At 35.9% G+C, this 17,570-nt stretch overlaps 1 protein-coding gene across 2 annotated transcripts in view; it reads right to left on the bottom strand.

Moving 5' to 3' along the window:
- The window catches only part of STAG1 (STAG1 cohesin complex component), a 434,186-nt gene that overhangs the window by 271,543 nt on the left and 145,073 nt on the right, over positions 1 to 17,570 (bottom strand). For both annotated transcript variants that reach the window (XM_057545017.1, XM_057545018.1), the window contains exon 4: positions 15,511 to 15,675. In XM_057545017.1, the coding sequence (XP_057401000.1) occupies positions 15,511 to 15,675 (165 nt within the window). The remainder of the gene's footprint in view (positions 1 to 15,510; positions 15,676 to 17,570) is intronic.

Raw genomic sequence — 17,570 nt, forward strand, 5'->3', positions numbered from 1 at the left:
AAGAACTAAAGAGGAACCAAGCAACGATGAAAAACACAATAAATGAAATTAAAAATACTCTAGACGGGATCAATAGCAGAATAACTGAGGCAGAAGAACGGATAAGTGACCTGGAAGATAAAATAGTGGAAATAACTACTGACTGCAGAGCAGAATAAAGAAAATAGAATGAAAACAACTGAGGACAGTCTCAGAGACATCTGGGACAACATTAAACGCACCAACATTCGAATTATAGGGGTCCCAGAAGACGAACAGAAAAAGAAAGGGACTGAGAAAATATTTGAAGAGATTATAGTTGAAAACTTCCCTAATATGGGAAAGGAAATAGTTAATCAAGTCCTGGAAGCACAGAGAGTCCCATACAGGATAAATCCAAGGAGAAACACGCCAAGACACATATTAATCAAAGTATCAAAAATTAAATATAAAGAAAACATATTAAAAGCAGCAAGGGAAAAACAACAAATAACACACAAGGGAATCCCCATAAGGTTAACAGCTGATCTTTCAGCAGAAACTCTGCAAGCCAGAAGGGAGTGGCAGGATATACTTAAAGTCATGAAGGAGAAAAACCTACAACCAAGGTTACTCTACCCAGCGAGAATCTCATTCAGATTTGATGGAGAAATTAAAACCTTTACAGACAAGAAAAAGCTGAGAGAGTTCAGCACCACCAAACCAACTTTACAACAAATGCTAAAGGAACTTCTCTAGGCAAGAAACACAAGAGAAGGAAAACACCTACAATAACAAACACAAAATATCTAAGAAAATGGGAATACGAACATACATATCGATAATTACCTTAAATGTAAATGGATTAAATGCTCCGACCAAAAGACACAGACTGGCTGAATGGATACAAAAGCAAGACCCATATATATGCTGTCTACAAGAGACCCACTTCAGACCTAGAGACACATACAGACTGAAAGTGAGGGGATGGAAAAAGATATTCCATGCAAATGGAAATCAAAAGAAAGCTGGAGTAGCAATTCTCATATCAGACAAAATAGACTTTAAAATAAAGACTATTACAAGAGACAAAGAAGGACACTATATAATGATCAAGGGATCGATCCAAGAGGAAGGTATAACAATTATAAATATTTATGCACCCAACACAGGAGCACCTCAATACATAAGGCAAATACTAACAGCCATAAAAGGGGAAATAGACAGCAACACAATCATAGTAGGGGACTTTAACACCCCACTTTCACCAATGGACAGATCATCCAAAATGAAAATAAATAAGGAAACACAAGCTTTAAATGATACATTAAACAAGATGGACTTAATTGATATTTATAGGACATTCCACCCAAAAACAACAGAATACACATTTTTCTCAAGTGCTCATGGAACATTCTCCAGGATAGATCATATCTTGGGTCACAAATCAAGCCTTGGTAAATTTAAGAAAATTGAAATCGTATCAAGTATCTTTTCCGACCACAACGCTATGAGACTAGATATCAATTACAGGAAAAGATCTGTAAAAAATACAAACACATGGAGGCTACACAATACACTACTTAATAACGAAGTGATCACTGAAGAAATCAAAGGGGAAATCAAAAAATACCTAGAAACAAATGACAACGGAGACACGACGACCCAAAACCTATGGGATGCAGCAAAAGCAGTGCTAAGAGGGAAGTTTATAGCAATACAAGCCTACATCAAGAAACAGGAAACATCTCGAATAAACAACCTAACCTTGCACCTAAAGCAATTAGAGAAAGAAGAGCAAAAAAACCCCAAAGCTAGCAGAAGGAAAGAAATCATAAAGATCAGATCAGAAATAAATGAAAAAGAAATGAAGGAAACAATAGCAAAAATCAATGAAACTAAAAGCTGGTTCTTCGAGAAGATAAACAAAATTGATAAACCATTAGCCAGACTCATCAAGAGAAAAAGGGAGAAGACTCAAATCAATAGAATTACAAATGAAAAAGGAGAAGTAACCACTGACACTGCAGAAATACAAATGATTATGAGAGATTACTACAAGCAACTCTATGCCAATAAAATGGACAACCTGGAAGAAATGGACAAATTCTTAGAAATGCACAACCTACCGAGACTGATCCAGGAACAAATAGAAAATATGAACAGACCAATCACAAGAACTGAAATTGAAACTGTGATTAAAAATCTTCCAACAAACAAAACCCCAGGACCAGATGGCTTCACAGGCAAATTCTATCAAACATTTAGAGAAGAGCTAACACCTATCCTTCTCAAACTCTTCCAAAATATTGCAGAGGGAGGAACACTCCCCAACTCATTCTACGAGGCCACCATCACCCTGATACCAAAACCAGACAAAGATGTCACAAAGAAAGAAAACTACAGGCCAATATCACTGATGAACATAGATGCAAAAATCCTCAACAAAATACTAGCAAACAGAATCCAACAGCACATTAAAAGGATTATACACCATGATCAAGTGGGGTTTATTCCAGGAATGCAAGGATTCTTCAATATATGCAAATCAATCAACGTGATACATCATATTAACAAATTGAAGAGGAAAAACCATATGATCATCTCAATAGATGCAGAGAAAGCTTTCGACAAAATTCAACACCCATTTATGATAAAAGCCCTGCAGAAAGTAGGCACAGAGGGAACTTTCCTCAACATAATAAAGGTCATATATGACAAACCCACAGCCAACATTGTCCTCAATGGTGAAAAACTGAAACCATTTCCACTAAGATCAGGAACAAGACAAGGTTGCCCACTCTCACCACTATTATTCAGCATAGTTTTGGAAGTGTTAGCCACAGCAATCAGAGAAGACAAAGAAATAAAAGGAATCCAAATCGGAAAACAAGAAGTAAAGCTGTCACTGTTTGCAGATGACATGATACTATACATAGAGAATCCTAAAACTGCCACCAGAAAACTACTAGAGCTAATCAATGAATTTGGTAAAGTAGCAGGATACAAAATTAATGCACAGAAATCTCTTGCATTCCTATATACTAATGATGAAAAATCTGAAAGTGAAATTAAGAAAACACTCGCGTTTACCATTGCAACAAAAAGAATAAAATATCTACGAATAAACCTACCTAAGGAGACAAAAGACCTGTATGCAGAAAATTATTCGACACTGATGAAAGAAATTGAAGATGATACAAGATATATCATGTTCTTGGATTGGAAGAATCAACATTGTGAAAATGACTCTACTACCCAAAGCAATTTACAGATTCAATGCAATCCCTATCAAACTACCACTGGCATTTTTCACAGAACTAGAACAAAAAATTTCACAATTTGTATGGAGACACAAAAGACCCCGAATAGCCAAAGCAATCTTGAGAACGAAAAATGGAGCTGGAGGAATCAGGCTCCCTGACTTCAGACTTTATTACAAAGCTACAGTAATCAAGAGAGTTTGGTACTGGCACAGAAACAGAAACATAGATCAATGGAACAGGATAGAAAGCCCAGAGATAAACCCACACACATATGGTCACCTTATCTTTGATAAAGGAGGCAAGCATATACAGTGGAGAAAAGACAGCCTCTTCAATAAGTGGTGCTGGGAAAATTGGACAGGTACATGTAAAAGTATGAAATTAGAACACTCCCTGACACCATACACAAAAATAAACTCAAAATGGATTCAAGACCTAAGTGTAAAGCCAGACACTATCAAACTCTTAGAGGAAAACATAGGCAGAACACTCTATGACATAAATCACAGCAAGATCCTTTTTGACCCAGCTCCTAGAGAAATGGAAATAAAAACACAAATAAACAAATGGGACCTAATGAAACTTAAAAGCTTTTGCACAGCAAAGGAAACCATAAACAAGACCAAAAGACAACCCTCAGAATGGGAGAAAATATTTGCAAATGAAGCAACTGACAAAGGATTAATCTCCAAGATTTACAAGCAGCTCATGCAGCTCAATAACAAAAAAACAAACAACCCAATCCAAAAATGGGCAGAAGACCTAAATAGACATTTCTCCAAAGAAGATATACAGATGGCCAACAGACACATGAAAGAATGCTCAACATCATTAATCATTAGAGAAATGCAAATCAAAACTACAATGAGGTATCATCTCACACCGGTCAGAATGGCCATCATCAAAAAGTCTACAAACAATAAATGCTGGAGAGGGTGTGGAGAAAAGGGAACACTCTTGCACTGTTGGTGGGAATGTAAATTGATACAGCCACTATGGAGAACAGTATGGAGGTTCCTTAAAAAACTACAAATAGAACTACCATACGACCCAGCAATCCCACTACTGGGCATATACCCTGAGAAAACCATAATTCATAAAGAGTCATGTACCAAAATGTTCACTGCAGCTCTATTTACAATAGCCAGGACATGGAAGCAACCTAAGTGTCCATCATCGGAGAACCTAGTGGCAAGACGGGAATAAAGACACAGACCTACTAAAGAATGGACTTGAGGATATGGGGAGGGGGAGGGGTGAGATGTGACAGGGTGAGAGAGTGTCATGGACATATATACACTACCAAATGTAAAATAGATAGCTAGTGGGAAGCAGCCACATAGCACAGGGAGATCAGCTCAGTGCTTTGTGACCGTCTGGGGGGGGTGGGATGGGGAGGGTGGGAGGGAGGGAGATGCAGGAGGGAGGAGATATGGGAACGTGTGTATATGTGTAGCTGATCCACTTTGTTATAAAGCAGAAACTAACACACCATTGTGAAGCAATTATACTTCAATAAAGATGTTTTTTAAGAAATAAATAAATAAATAAAAATAAGAGATGCAAAAGATGATGAGATGTGACCATGAAGCTTAAACAATTAAGGAGTTCAAAGGTAATCCAGCTGAATCTCTAAAAGGGATCAACAATGATTATTTTATAAAAATATAATCATTTGTGGGGAAAACCTTGGGCTATAAAATCTGAACATTTCTGAAGTTCAAATTAAGATACTGTGATTCTCGGGGATGGGGAAGGGTAAGCTGGGATGAAGTGAGAGAGTGGCATTGACATACACTACCAAATGTAAAATAGCTAGCTAGTGGGAAGCAGCCTCATAGCACAGGGAGATCAGCTCCGTGCTTTGCGACCACCTAGAGGGGTGGGGTAGGGAGGGTGGGAGCAAGATGCAAGAGGGAGGAGATATGGGGATATATGTATATCTATAGCTGATTCACTTTGTTATACAGCAGAAGCTAACACAACATTGTAAAGCAATTATACCCCAATAAAGATGTTTGAAAAAAAAAAGATACTGTGATTCTAAGATACAGGGCCCTGGTGTGATAATACCTTGACTAATGTAACTATTTCATTTATCCAATTAGTATTTGTAAAGTTCTATTTATTTCACCTTCGTCCTATGTATAACCTCCCACAGGATCCAAAAAAAAAAAAAAGTTAAGGTTTTTTTTTTTAATTGGCATAATTCTGACAAATTCAAACTCTCTCTTGCTTTATGTCTCCCTCATATTTTACTAAATTTCACTGTTTGTAATATTAAGAAAGTCACAAAAATTACCAATGACAAAGTATATACAAACATTTTTACATAATAAAACATTACTAATATCAACTATAATAGAGGTGAGCTGAAGAACAAACCCCAAAAGTATCTGGACAGTCTCTTCTCAAACAAATAAAAATGTGTTTAGGCAACTAAAATAAGATTAGCTTTTAAGTGAGAAGCATATGTGTTCATGGTGTAACAGACAGCGATACGGCCATTATGCAAGCCCAAATAAAGCCAAATTTTCTTCTCATCAATAAGCAGTAGATAAACTAGTAGATAGTTCAGGATGAAGATGCTACTCTTTCCTTTATAATGAGATAGAACTATTCCTCACCTAAAGTCACTTAAGCCTTCAAAAGGTATTCCACCACTTTTAAATGATCCCAGGATGTCATTTTAACCTTTTATTTTAAACATAATCGAAGATGACATTCTTGCGTCTGCATTTACAGAATGAGATTTCTTGTCCATGGACCAAGAGGAAGAAGGAATAATAATAGAAACAGCTCTTCAAGAGAGGTTGGGAGATAAAGTCAAAAAGAAAGGTAGCCCTAGGACAAGAATTGTTAGGATGGAGGGAGGAGGGAGAGCAGAAGGGGATGGTGGTGGAGAAAGTATCTGTCTTGAGTCAAGAATTAAGTTTCACACTGAAGTGGTCCTGGACACTGTCCTCTGACCCTCCCCACTACAGACCTATGCTGGGTTGTATATTCAATTCCCCCAGTCCTTCATTCCTGCTTTCTTGTACTTCCCCATAAGGTGGAAACCTGATGGTGATCACCAGGATTGCAATGCCAACAACAATGGCCACCAGGACCTCCACAATGACAATACTGGAGCTAGCTGTCAAAGCTTCATGGGGGTTGGGGTGGATTTCTTATCCGTGTAGAGATTACCAGCAGGAGACTTCCACAGAAGAGCATACTGAGACTGCTACAGCCACAGAAGAGTAATTCAACCCTACCCTCCTCTCAATATAGGTAGAGCTAGCAATGTCCATCTCATCCAGTGTCCATCTCATCCAGGGTCTTCTAAGAGGTGTTCTGTTACTGCTTAATATAGATGGTGGGCTGCTTGTAGTGCTGGCATGTACCTGGAATGGAGCCAGCAGCAGTCACAAAAGAGGCACTGCAGCTCAGCTTCCCAATCTGAGTGTAAAAGGCACAGGCATCCTGGCAGTGATGCTTTTGCAACAAGAGTGTTGTGTTGAAGACTCAGGTCTTCTTTTTCCAAATCATGGATGCCATGATGGATGCCCATGAGGTTCACCCACCAGCACTATGACATCTATGCTGCACTGGTGGGCCTTCAAACACCATTTCTATCACATTTGGGGCTCTGTAAGCAATCAACATCCACAAAGGTATGCTTGCTAGGCTTCACCAGGCTTTGACCACTTTTGTGGCCATTCGTGCATGGCTTTATCTGCAGGAACTAAGAAGTCTAAAATGAAGCAGTTCGCCTCAAGAGCCCAGTGCCTGGCACCAGCAGCACTCCCACCCTTAAAACATCAACTTATTCATGGGACATGTGATGTGCAATGTGGCTGGCTGTTATCATTAGTAGGAACATTAGGCCCAGACTTCCCACAAGGGTCAAGACAGGAATGAGAAATAGGATAGAAAGATATTCATAGGGCTTAAAACAGAACCCAATGTCTGCTGCCTGGGGTAGAGACTGCAATTGTGCTGCCCTGGCAGCTTCTTCCTTTTTGTTATGTAAAATTCGTTTCTGATAAACATCAAAATGTACAGTTGCTAAAGTTATGATTATGTATACCTTAATGATTATTAAAGTATTAAAGTATTAACAATTTCAATCCTTTGACAGTCTACCTGCTGCCATGGAAAAGATCATCTATCTAAGATCTTTTACGTATGAGAGAAATAAACTATCTTGTTTAAACTACTGTTATTTTCAGTTTTGCACATTTACCTTCAGCTAAACTTAATCTAAATGTTTTTATGTTAAATTTAAATTTTTTATTATGATGTTGTTAAAAATCTGAATAAATGTTTTAATATTTTTTTCATGATTTTAAGTCCCGTACCCAATATCCTGCACTGTAGTGGTTGCAGCTATAAGCACATATTTCTTGTATTACACTCATATATTGATTCTATTCAAGTACTTATATTTGCTTAGTTCTATAAGGTTTTACTCCTCTTCACTGTAGTATTTCCTTCCTTCAATATTTCTTGACCATCTTTGTTATAAAGTTTCATTTCAGTCAATAGTACATTTGTTCTCCCCTCTAACGTTTCAGTACCATTTCTTCTATAATTAAACTTCTTAAGACATTCTTCAGCCATTTTAATACTTCTTGAAACTTTTAAGCTTTTCAATGAACATTCAGAAATTCAAAACGTATTATAGACACATTTATCCATTCTATTAATAGCTCAGAAAAGCATTCAATTCTCATACAGTCACTAAATAAACTGTCAGTTCAAACACAAGTTAACAGGTGAGATTTTAATAAACTCACCGGTGCTTTTACACTTTCCTTGGTGTCGACATAGAGTAATTAAAATTCACCTACACAAATCTTAGGGGAGAACTCCTCTGCATTTGATACCTTGAGATTTGGCATCTAACCCATTTGTAAGTTGGGAACTAGAAGAAATGAATGTCCTATAAAAGTTCATACTTTTCTTTAACATCAGAACAAAGTTTCCTCCCTAAAAGAGAGAGAATGACTAATCACAGACTATCCCGCTAAGATACCTATGTCTTTCCCAATCATAACTTCAATGGACAAAATCAGTTTTACCCACAGAGTCACCTGTCAAAAGCAAATAGGAGACCAAACTGTGCTATTAAGTATACTTCATTTATAGGCTGAATCCAATTCCTCATTCACATAAGTTATTATTATCAGTACATTAAGACCAAATGGAGTTTTCTTAGCATTAATCAACAGTTTGTAATAGTATATTAACAGATCATTTGATTAGTATGGATAATTTCCTTTCCCTTCTATGATTAGAAAGTCTATGAAGGGAAGGGTCAGGCAAGTTTAGTTCATATTGTATCTCTTATACCTAACCCAATGCCTGAAACAAGAGCTCTCAATGAATTTTTGTTCAATGAAGGAACTGTAGTCCAACATTTTTAGTTGAAGTCTGGAGGTACAAAATGCAACTGCCAATGGATTACAGAAATTCACTTAAATGCTAACTCATAACTACTAAAGCAACAAACACCAGATTAATAGCTTGAATGTTCCAAAATTCAACATATAGTCAGTGTCATGCACCTAAAAGTCAAAATGTCCAAACCAAACTATTCCCATACCCATCTACTAACACCTATACTCTTAAAAAATTTCCTTTCAGTGAATATCCCCAAGTCAAACAACTAGGAATTACCTTAGATTCTGTCCTCTTTCTCATCCTTCAGAAGCATCCTACAGCCTTAATATTTATAGAATCGGTCACTTCCTCTTCCTTTTCACCCTCACTGACACTATAAATGCAAACTCTCATTACTTCCCAATTGGATCACTGGAGGGGGAGGGGAAAAAAAAAGCCTCCTAATTGGTCTATCTTCCAGCCCTACACACCCCAAATCATCACCTGTATTGCTTCCAGAAAGGTATTTCTAAAATGCTAAATATGATGTTATTTTCTTTCTAAAATGCCATCAATTTCACAAAAAGTCAAAACGTTCAATGTTCAGAATCTAGCTTCTCTCAGCTCTATTTTTACTGGCCATCTATGCCCTCTTTGTAGGGGTAGAGATTTCAGTTTTGCATGCCCTGTTTCTGCTATAAGAAGTGCCCTCTGCTACTGCCTAGCTAACTCCTACTCATCTTTCAAGTCTCAGGTCAAGTTTTAGCTATACAGGCAAACCTTCCACAACCCTGTCCTCTAGACGTGCCCAAGTGAATTTTCAGAGTTTTCAACCCACTCAGTATATCTGTTTTATTAAAGTATTCTGTAACACCTGTTTCCCATGAGGGCAAAACTGTGGTTGTTTTTCTGTACATTCAGAAACTATCTAGCACAGCATCTGATTACAGGAGGTGTGTAACAAGTATCTATTAAGCCAGTAAAACTGATTCTTCACAATTCTGATAAGGAGAAAAGACTTAAAAGAGAAAATGGTCATAAATAGTTGTAGGAATCAAAGGTTTCTGGAATGCTGGATAAATAAAAGAAGCCAGGTTCTTTAACACAAATCTCATCAAAGCCTTCACATTTCATACCTCTCCAAAGGGGAAGGGATACAGTCATTTTCCAAATATATGGACATTATAAGCCCTCCTTTTGGGGGGCATTTCAGAAATCCTATCCATTTTTATTTCAAATAATAAAATAAACAAGATAGACAAGAAGGTATCCAGCTTCAACAACATTTAATACTTTACAGCCATATTTGTTTCTTTCTGCTTCTTTTTCAGTAACTGCTGTAGTACCCCACATACACCCATCTGATCCTATTCTCCTTCTCCTATCTCCTCAGTAAGTAACCAACAACATAAACTTGATGTTAAATAAACTTAGATATGTGTTTATATAAGCAGTACAATATATTATGTATCATTCTGCAGCTTGCTTTGTCCCTTAAAATGCATTTCTGAAATTTATCTATAATGGTACCTAGAGCTCTAGCTCACTCATTTGAAGTGTTTGAATATACCACATTTTATTTATCAATTGTCCTGTTCATAGACTTTTTTTACTTCCTCTTTTTTCTTTTTGCTTTTACAAAGTAGCAATAAAAATTCCTGTATTTGCCTCATTTATAAAAATACACAAAAATTTCTCTAAAGGTTACATCTAGGAATTGAATTCCCTTTCTTCAAAGTACCTCAGTTAAAAAAAGAAAGACATGAAAAAGAGAAAAAGGTGTTGCCCACAGTGTAGGCACTCATTAAATATTTGCTAAATGAATGAAAAATGAATAGGTCGTTCAACTTTTCTTAATACTGTCAAATTTTTCTCCAAAGGGGTTACACAGATTTGTACTCCCACTAGTTGTTACTCTACATCCTTACTGACTCTCACTATCTTCCAGACATTTTTATGTCACTCAATATGAAGAGTATGAAACAGAATTTTATTCTATTCCACTCAAAATTTTATTCATTTTTCCTTACTATTTTCTTACATGGGCTATTGTTTCCTCTAACATGTTCAGAATGATGTTTTTTTTTTTTTTAGTGTTAATTTTCTCTCTAGGAGTTTTGCTGATCACTCATTAGTTCTAATACTCTAGTTTATGTTGAAATTCCTACCTAGACAATTGTATATTCTGCAAATACGGAAAATTTTATATTTTCCTTTTCAATTGTTATACTCTAGTGCTTATTCCTGGGAATTCATCTAAATTTCCCTTTTTAAAATGCCGTGATGTGAGGGACTTCCCTGGTGGCGTAGTGGTTAAGAATCCGCCGGCCAATTCAGGGGACGGTCTGGGAGGATCCCACATGCCGCGGAGCAACTAAGCCTGTGCACCACAACTACTGAGCCTGCGCTCTAGAGCCCGCGAGCCACAACTATGGAGCCCGAGTGCCACAACTACTGAAGCTCATGTGCCTAGAGCCCATGCTCCACAACAAAGAGAAGCCACCACAATGAGGAGCCCGCGCACTGCAACGAAGAGTAGGCCCCGCTTGCCGCAACTAGAGAAACCCTACACGTAGCAACGAAGACCCAATGCAGCCAAAAATAAAAAATAAAAAAATTAAAAAGTGCCGTGATGTCAGCTATAAGGTTTTTGTGTGATAACTTTACCAAGCTAAGGAATTTCCCTCTTGTTTGTTTATTCATGAAGAGTTACTGTTCATTATGAATATCAGCTATATTTTATCAAATGATTTTTCTAAACATTCTATATCAATTTCCCCCCAGGATTATCTGCTATATAACAGTAAAATATTTTCTAACATTAAGCCACCCTTGCATTCCTAAGATAAAACCTCTAAGTCTTAAAAATGTACTGAACTGAAATTGCCAATATTTTGAATTAGTTGACCTTTTCTACCATTTCTTTTTCTATTTAATTTCCATTTCTACTTTTATTATTCCTTTCTTCCTAATTATTTTAGTTTTCCTATTTTTCTTTCTCTAAGTTTGTACTACTTTTGCTAATAGTAATACATTTAAGACTGTATATTTATTCAAGTAGTGCTTTAGCTGGCCTCAATTTTTCACTAACATTACTTTCACTAACATTCACATTTCAACTCTGTTTATTTCCTCTTTACCACATGAATTATTTAAAAGTGACTTTCCAAACTTTTGAGTATAATGTAATGTAGAAGGGGAATTTATTTTGTGTATTTCAACCTTATTGCATTGTAGTCAGAGAAAAGGGTCAAGCATTCTTTAATGAAATATTTCAAGACTTTCTTTCAATCCTCAATATTTTAGTTATACTATACAGGCATACCTTAGACATATTGCAGGTTTGGTTTCAGACCACTGCAATAGAGCAAACATCGCAATACAGAGAGTCACATGAATTTTTGGTTTCTCAGTGCATATAAAAGTTATGTTTACACTATACTATAGTCTATTAAGTGTGCAATAACATTATGCCTAAAAAAACACTGTACATACCTTAATTAAAAAATAATGCTGTTGGCAAAATGGTGCTGATAGACTTGTTTGTCGAAGGGTTGCCACAAACCTTCAATTTGTAAAAAATGCAGTATCTGTGAAGCGCAGGAAAAAACAAAAAACAAAAAAACACAAGGAATGCCTGTACTACTACTAGCTGTGTAATGATTTTCACTTATCTTGTTGACTCCTGAGAACAAACTCTAGATCCGAGGAAATGTGACTGTAAATTTCCACAAAAGTACCTCTTCAAAAACTATGTCTCTTTTATTCCCTCAGAATTCTTCCCCTGCATATTTTGGAACCCTTTCAATCCACATCAAAGTCACTCAACTGCTCTTTCATATTTACTTTTTTATTTCTCTGGGCTACATTCTAAATGAATGCCTAATGAATGCCAATTCCTCAATTCTCCCTTTGATGGCATCTAATGTAGCTTTTTATCTTCAGTAAAACCAATTTACTAAGTTTATTTCCTTTTTGGTATTAGAATTTCTTCTTTCATCTCTCTAGAATCTTAAATATACTTATTTCTTTTATTATTCATCCCTCCCTAGCCAATGTTTTTGTGATTATCTCTGCTCATTCTACTCACTCCACTGCACAACTAGATCATATAGTGGGCTTAGAAAGAACTTCCTGGTCTAAGATGATACAGGGGATTTTTACAGACCCAGTCTCCAACCAAGAAAGTAGTCATTTTAATTCAGGACCTGATTATAAGGACTATGTCTGTCCTCTCCCTTCCTTCAGCCCATGATTTCCTAAAAGTGGGGTTTTAGTATAAGTTATTATCCAAACTAGGACCCTCTTGAGTATTAAAGGAGTCTCTACTAATAACTACATGGATGATAAGCATAAACAAGAGTCTCAAAGGTAACCTGAGATATACAATCCCCCTAAACATAAGCCTTAGCCTATGCAGCAGTTAGTTCTCAGCGGCTTTCTTCAGTCTCCTTTACAAGTATGGAGTCTCGTGTTAGGCCCTGGCTTCATGTATTTTAAGCCTAACTCTATTCTTCTACCCTTCATGAAGCATCTTTCATCTTTTTAACACACAAGAGCCAAACTCTTGGCTACAAGTGCCTGCTTCTGCTACCTTAAGCCCAATCCTGATCACCAGGTAGTTTTTCTTTTATATAAACCACAAAAACATTTAGTTTCTAAACTCATTAATGTCTACCCTCTTTTTAATATTTTATCTTTCATTACTTTATGTTTGAAGTGAAGGGGTAATAAACACTTAAATTAGTGTGCCAGCTTCAATAAAAGACCTGCATCAGAGTTTTTTAAACATGCATTCCTTTTGCTCAGCAACCACTTGCAGGAATTTATGTTACAAAGGATTCCCATGTGCACATTTCAGAGGGATATACAAGGATATTCAAAGAAGTACTATTTTTAATAGAACTACCCTTAAATAGTTATCTTAGATATACTTATTCTTCCTTAACAATAAAGCAGCCCAAATGAAAACTGGTTAAATAAATCACGGCCCAGCCACGTTAGGGAATGATATATAATTATTAAAATTTATAAGGTTAATTCATGGGAAAAAAATGCCCACAATAGAACGCTGAGTAAAAAAAAATTACAGAAGTTTGCAGATTAATTTGAATATAGCTAGGAAAGAAAAACATAAAAGAATAATAAAAAATTACAGCAAAGTAGAAAATGCTTAGAGTCAACTTCAATAGAAGAATAGTGAGAAAAAGTTGAAAAAGTGACTTAAAACCAAATTATGCAAGTAGCAGTAGGCTCTGACTACTAATCTTTACTTTTCATAAAACATGAATCCAAAAGAATTTAAGCAGAGAGTAAAGTATGGAAACAGCAACAGGGAAGAGTAATGTGAATGAAGAATACAGAAGATACTGGGCAAAAAAGAAAAAATGTACACTACTCACTAGTGTGTATCAAATACAGATGATTAGATTTTGTTCATATTAAATATTGAAGATTTTGTTCCTATTAAGTAAAAGTTGGAAAAATAAAGTTTTGCGTGAAAAAAGAAAAGCAGAATACTGAAATGCAATTTTTAAATTTGATTTCCTTCATCTTTCTGCTTGTGTTTCCATGTAAGGGTGGGAGGCAATAAACACATCTCAAAAATAGTATTTCTGTAGCTTGTTAACAATTTTTCTATTAAAGTATAATAAAGAAACTGTCAAGCTTAAGGGCTAAAAGTCACTTAATATATTTTAAAATTATACTTATGTAATCTAAAGTTGTCCATTGCTTTGGGTAACTGGGAATTCAGTATTTCTTTTACTATTTAGCATCATCCCACCACTCCACCTCCCTCCCTTCCCATACAAATTCCAGGATCCTTGAACACATCAATCTGGTAACATACATAAAAAGCAGTGAACACTAAACTCCCTTAAGGAATTCAAAGGGAAATACAGGTTAAAAAATAGAAGGTATACTAATGAAAACTTGCCTGCTTTTAGTTCTAAAAATAAATCTGTTTCATCAATTACCTAAATTTAAAACTTAAATTGAAAATGAAGTATCAAAAATGAGCAGTATCAAATTAAAAGATTTAACATATAATCATTAGTAATCAAAAAAACGCAAATTAAAATAATGAATTACCATCTTTGCCTATGTTGTCAAATAATTCTTAAATATAAAATATCCAATTGCTAGCTACACTTCTGGTGAAAGATAAACTAGTACAACTTTTTGGAGAGTAAAATGGTATTTATTACCACACAGTTAAGAAATATTCTTTAATGAAATAATTTTACCTCTGGTACTTTAAAATGAAAAAAAGATGTGGGGAAGTAAATACAAATGATAAGTTTTAAAATAGTGGAAAAAAATGTAAAGACACACATAATCATGGTTTATCCTTGTAATGAATTAGTAAGAAGCCAATGAAGATATGCTCTTCTAAACTATTTAATGATATTTGTTGAGTCAATGAGGAGAGAGAAAAGAGAGTAAGAAGGTTGTAACAGATATCTCTCTCTCTCTCTCTCTCTCACACACACACACACACACACACACAAATAACCATAAAATATTAACTGTGGTTATTCCTAATTCACTCTTAGGAATGTTTTTTATACCTTTTCTTCTTTCAAATATTCTTCAATACACATGTTACTTATATTAACTCAAAATTTAAAAAAAATACATATTATTAACGTAATAAAAATTCTTAGGCAGCTCCTGTTACATGCAAGTTACTTTATTCAGCACAATGTAATCTAAAGTTTGTAATCTTAAACTCACTATTAAACAAAATGCCTTTCCTGACACTTTTTACAAAACAAGCAAAGAAAAACCTTTAAGTTAATAAACTTCTTGATTACACAATCAACAAGAGTATATAAAATGTCAATATATACACGAATAGGTTCCACGTTATTGACTGTATTTCTTTATTAATAAGATGAAAACACTTAAAATTTACCTGCATTGCACTTTTCCCCAGTTTCACCACTTCAAATAATGTGACAGGCTCCCCTTCACCATTCTGTTGAGGATGCCCATTAGCTCTTCCACGGCCTGTTCCTCTAACTCCAGCTTCAATTCTACTCTTCTCTCCTGGAGATTTTCGAGGTTTCTTATTTGTAGACTGAATAAAAAGATGAGGAAAAGTTAAATTAAATGCAAGCATACTTTGCTTTATGCAGAATGATCTCAAATTATGTCTGATCCTGTGAAAGGGAAGTTAGCACTGTTATAGATAAGAGACGTAATCCCAAAGGAAGCTTTACAATGTTTTCATTGATAAAAACAAAGTACAAACAGCAAAGTACAAGTTAATTTATACATGGCATGAAAATAAAGTTAAAAGAAAAAGATTTAATATTTTGTACAATAATGCCAATGCTGAACATTTTAACCATGCCCCAACCATGCCCCCTTCTTGACATTTTCTTCTTCCTAACTTCCTCAATATTCTATTTCCTCAGAAACCTTGTTCAATAAAACATTACTTGGAAAAAGCTGCATATTCAACTTCTCCCTCGACTTAAGTACTCAAATATTTCTTATCCAGTCATACAACAAATATATATTGAACATATTTGGAACCATTCTAGATACTAGAAATACAGCAAACATTCCTGCCTTGACAGAGTTTACATTCTTCAATTAACAACCCATCCCACGCCCCCAATTTTTTAAAAAAAGTCAACACTAGTTATCACCTTATCTGTGTCTCACCTTTAGAGTCAAGATAGAATTGCTTGCAGTCACTGTTATTATTCCCATAAATTTCATTCATATATAAACTCATCAGGGTTGCTGCTTCACCAAGCCCACCAGTAAAAGTAATGTTGCTAAACGTAATAGACTTTTTTTTTTTAACTTTTTTTGGGGGGTTTATTTATTTATTTATTTATGGCTGTGTTGGGTCTTCGTTTCTGTGCGAGGGCTTTCTCTAGTTGCGGCAAGGGGGGGTCACTCTTCATCGCGGTGCGCGGGCCTCTCATTATCGCGGCGTCTCTTGTTGCAGAGCACAGGCTCCAGACGCGCAGGCTCAGTAATTGTGGCTCACAGGCCTAGTTGCTCTGCGGCACGTGGGATCCTCCCAGACCAGGGCTCGAACCCGTGTCCCCTGCATTGGCAGGCAGATTCTCAACCACTGCACCACCAGGGAAGCCCAACAGACATTTTTTGAAACTCTCTCAACAGGCCACGTTATCCCCCTTGTCTTTCAGATATCTTTTCCCTCCTTATACTCCTTACCTGTCAGTGTTACCTTAGGCCTCTCCTGAGCATCTTCTCAGTCTTTATAGTCTCTCTTGAGTGGTTTACTTCACTCTCATAATAGCCTGCTTCAGTTATAAATTTACTGTTCCTCATCTCCAAATGTATTCTAATTTGCCCCACTCTGTAAACATTTCTCTTTTGTCATATGCTGCACTGGTAGGCTTATAACTAGAGGGCCTTGGAGGAACACTACAAAGCATAACGTGGAGGGGCTTTTCTCCCTGCTCACAGGACCTGCTCCCTTCATTCTCTTATTCCTGTATTCTTCACAGTACTCTTTCACTCCTCTTAATAGTTAACAGCCTGACAGCCATTTGTGTGTGTGGATTAATATATAATGAATTTACTGCTTATTTTTAAATAAATTATTTTTAGAACAGTGTTAGATTTACAAAAAAAATGTGAAGACAGTACAAGGAATTCCCACATATATCATGTCTAATTACACCTATTATTAACACCTTACTATTTGTATGGTACATTTGTTATAATTAATGAACCAAAATGGATACATTAACAAAAGTCCATACTTAATTCAGATTTTCTTAGTTTTTGTCTAATGACCTCTTCTGTTCTAGGAGAACATCCAGGGCACCCAGACATACTCACATCATGTCTCCTTAAGCTCCTCTTGGCTCCAACAGTTTTTATACTTTCCTGGGTTTTGGTGACCTTGACAATTTTGAAGAATTTTGTACAGGGATTGTGTACTGTACTGATATTTTATACAATGTTCTTCAACTGGGGTTTGTC

The sequence above is a fragment of the Balaenoptera acutorostrata genome, chromosome 4 (genome assembly GCF_949987535.1).
Source record: "Balaenoptera acutorostrata chromosome 4, mBalAcu1.1, whole genome shotgun sequence".
Lineage (NCBI taxonomy): Eukaryota > Metazoa > Chordata > Mammalia > Artiodactyla > Balaenopteridae > Balaenoptera > Balaenoptera acutorostrata.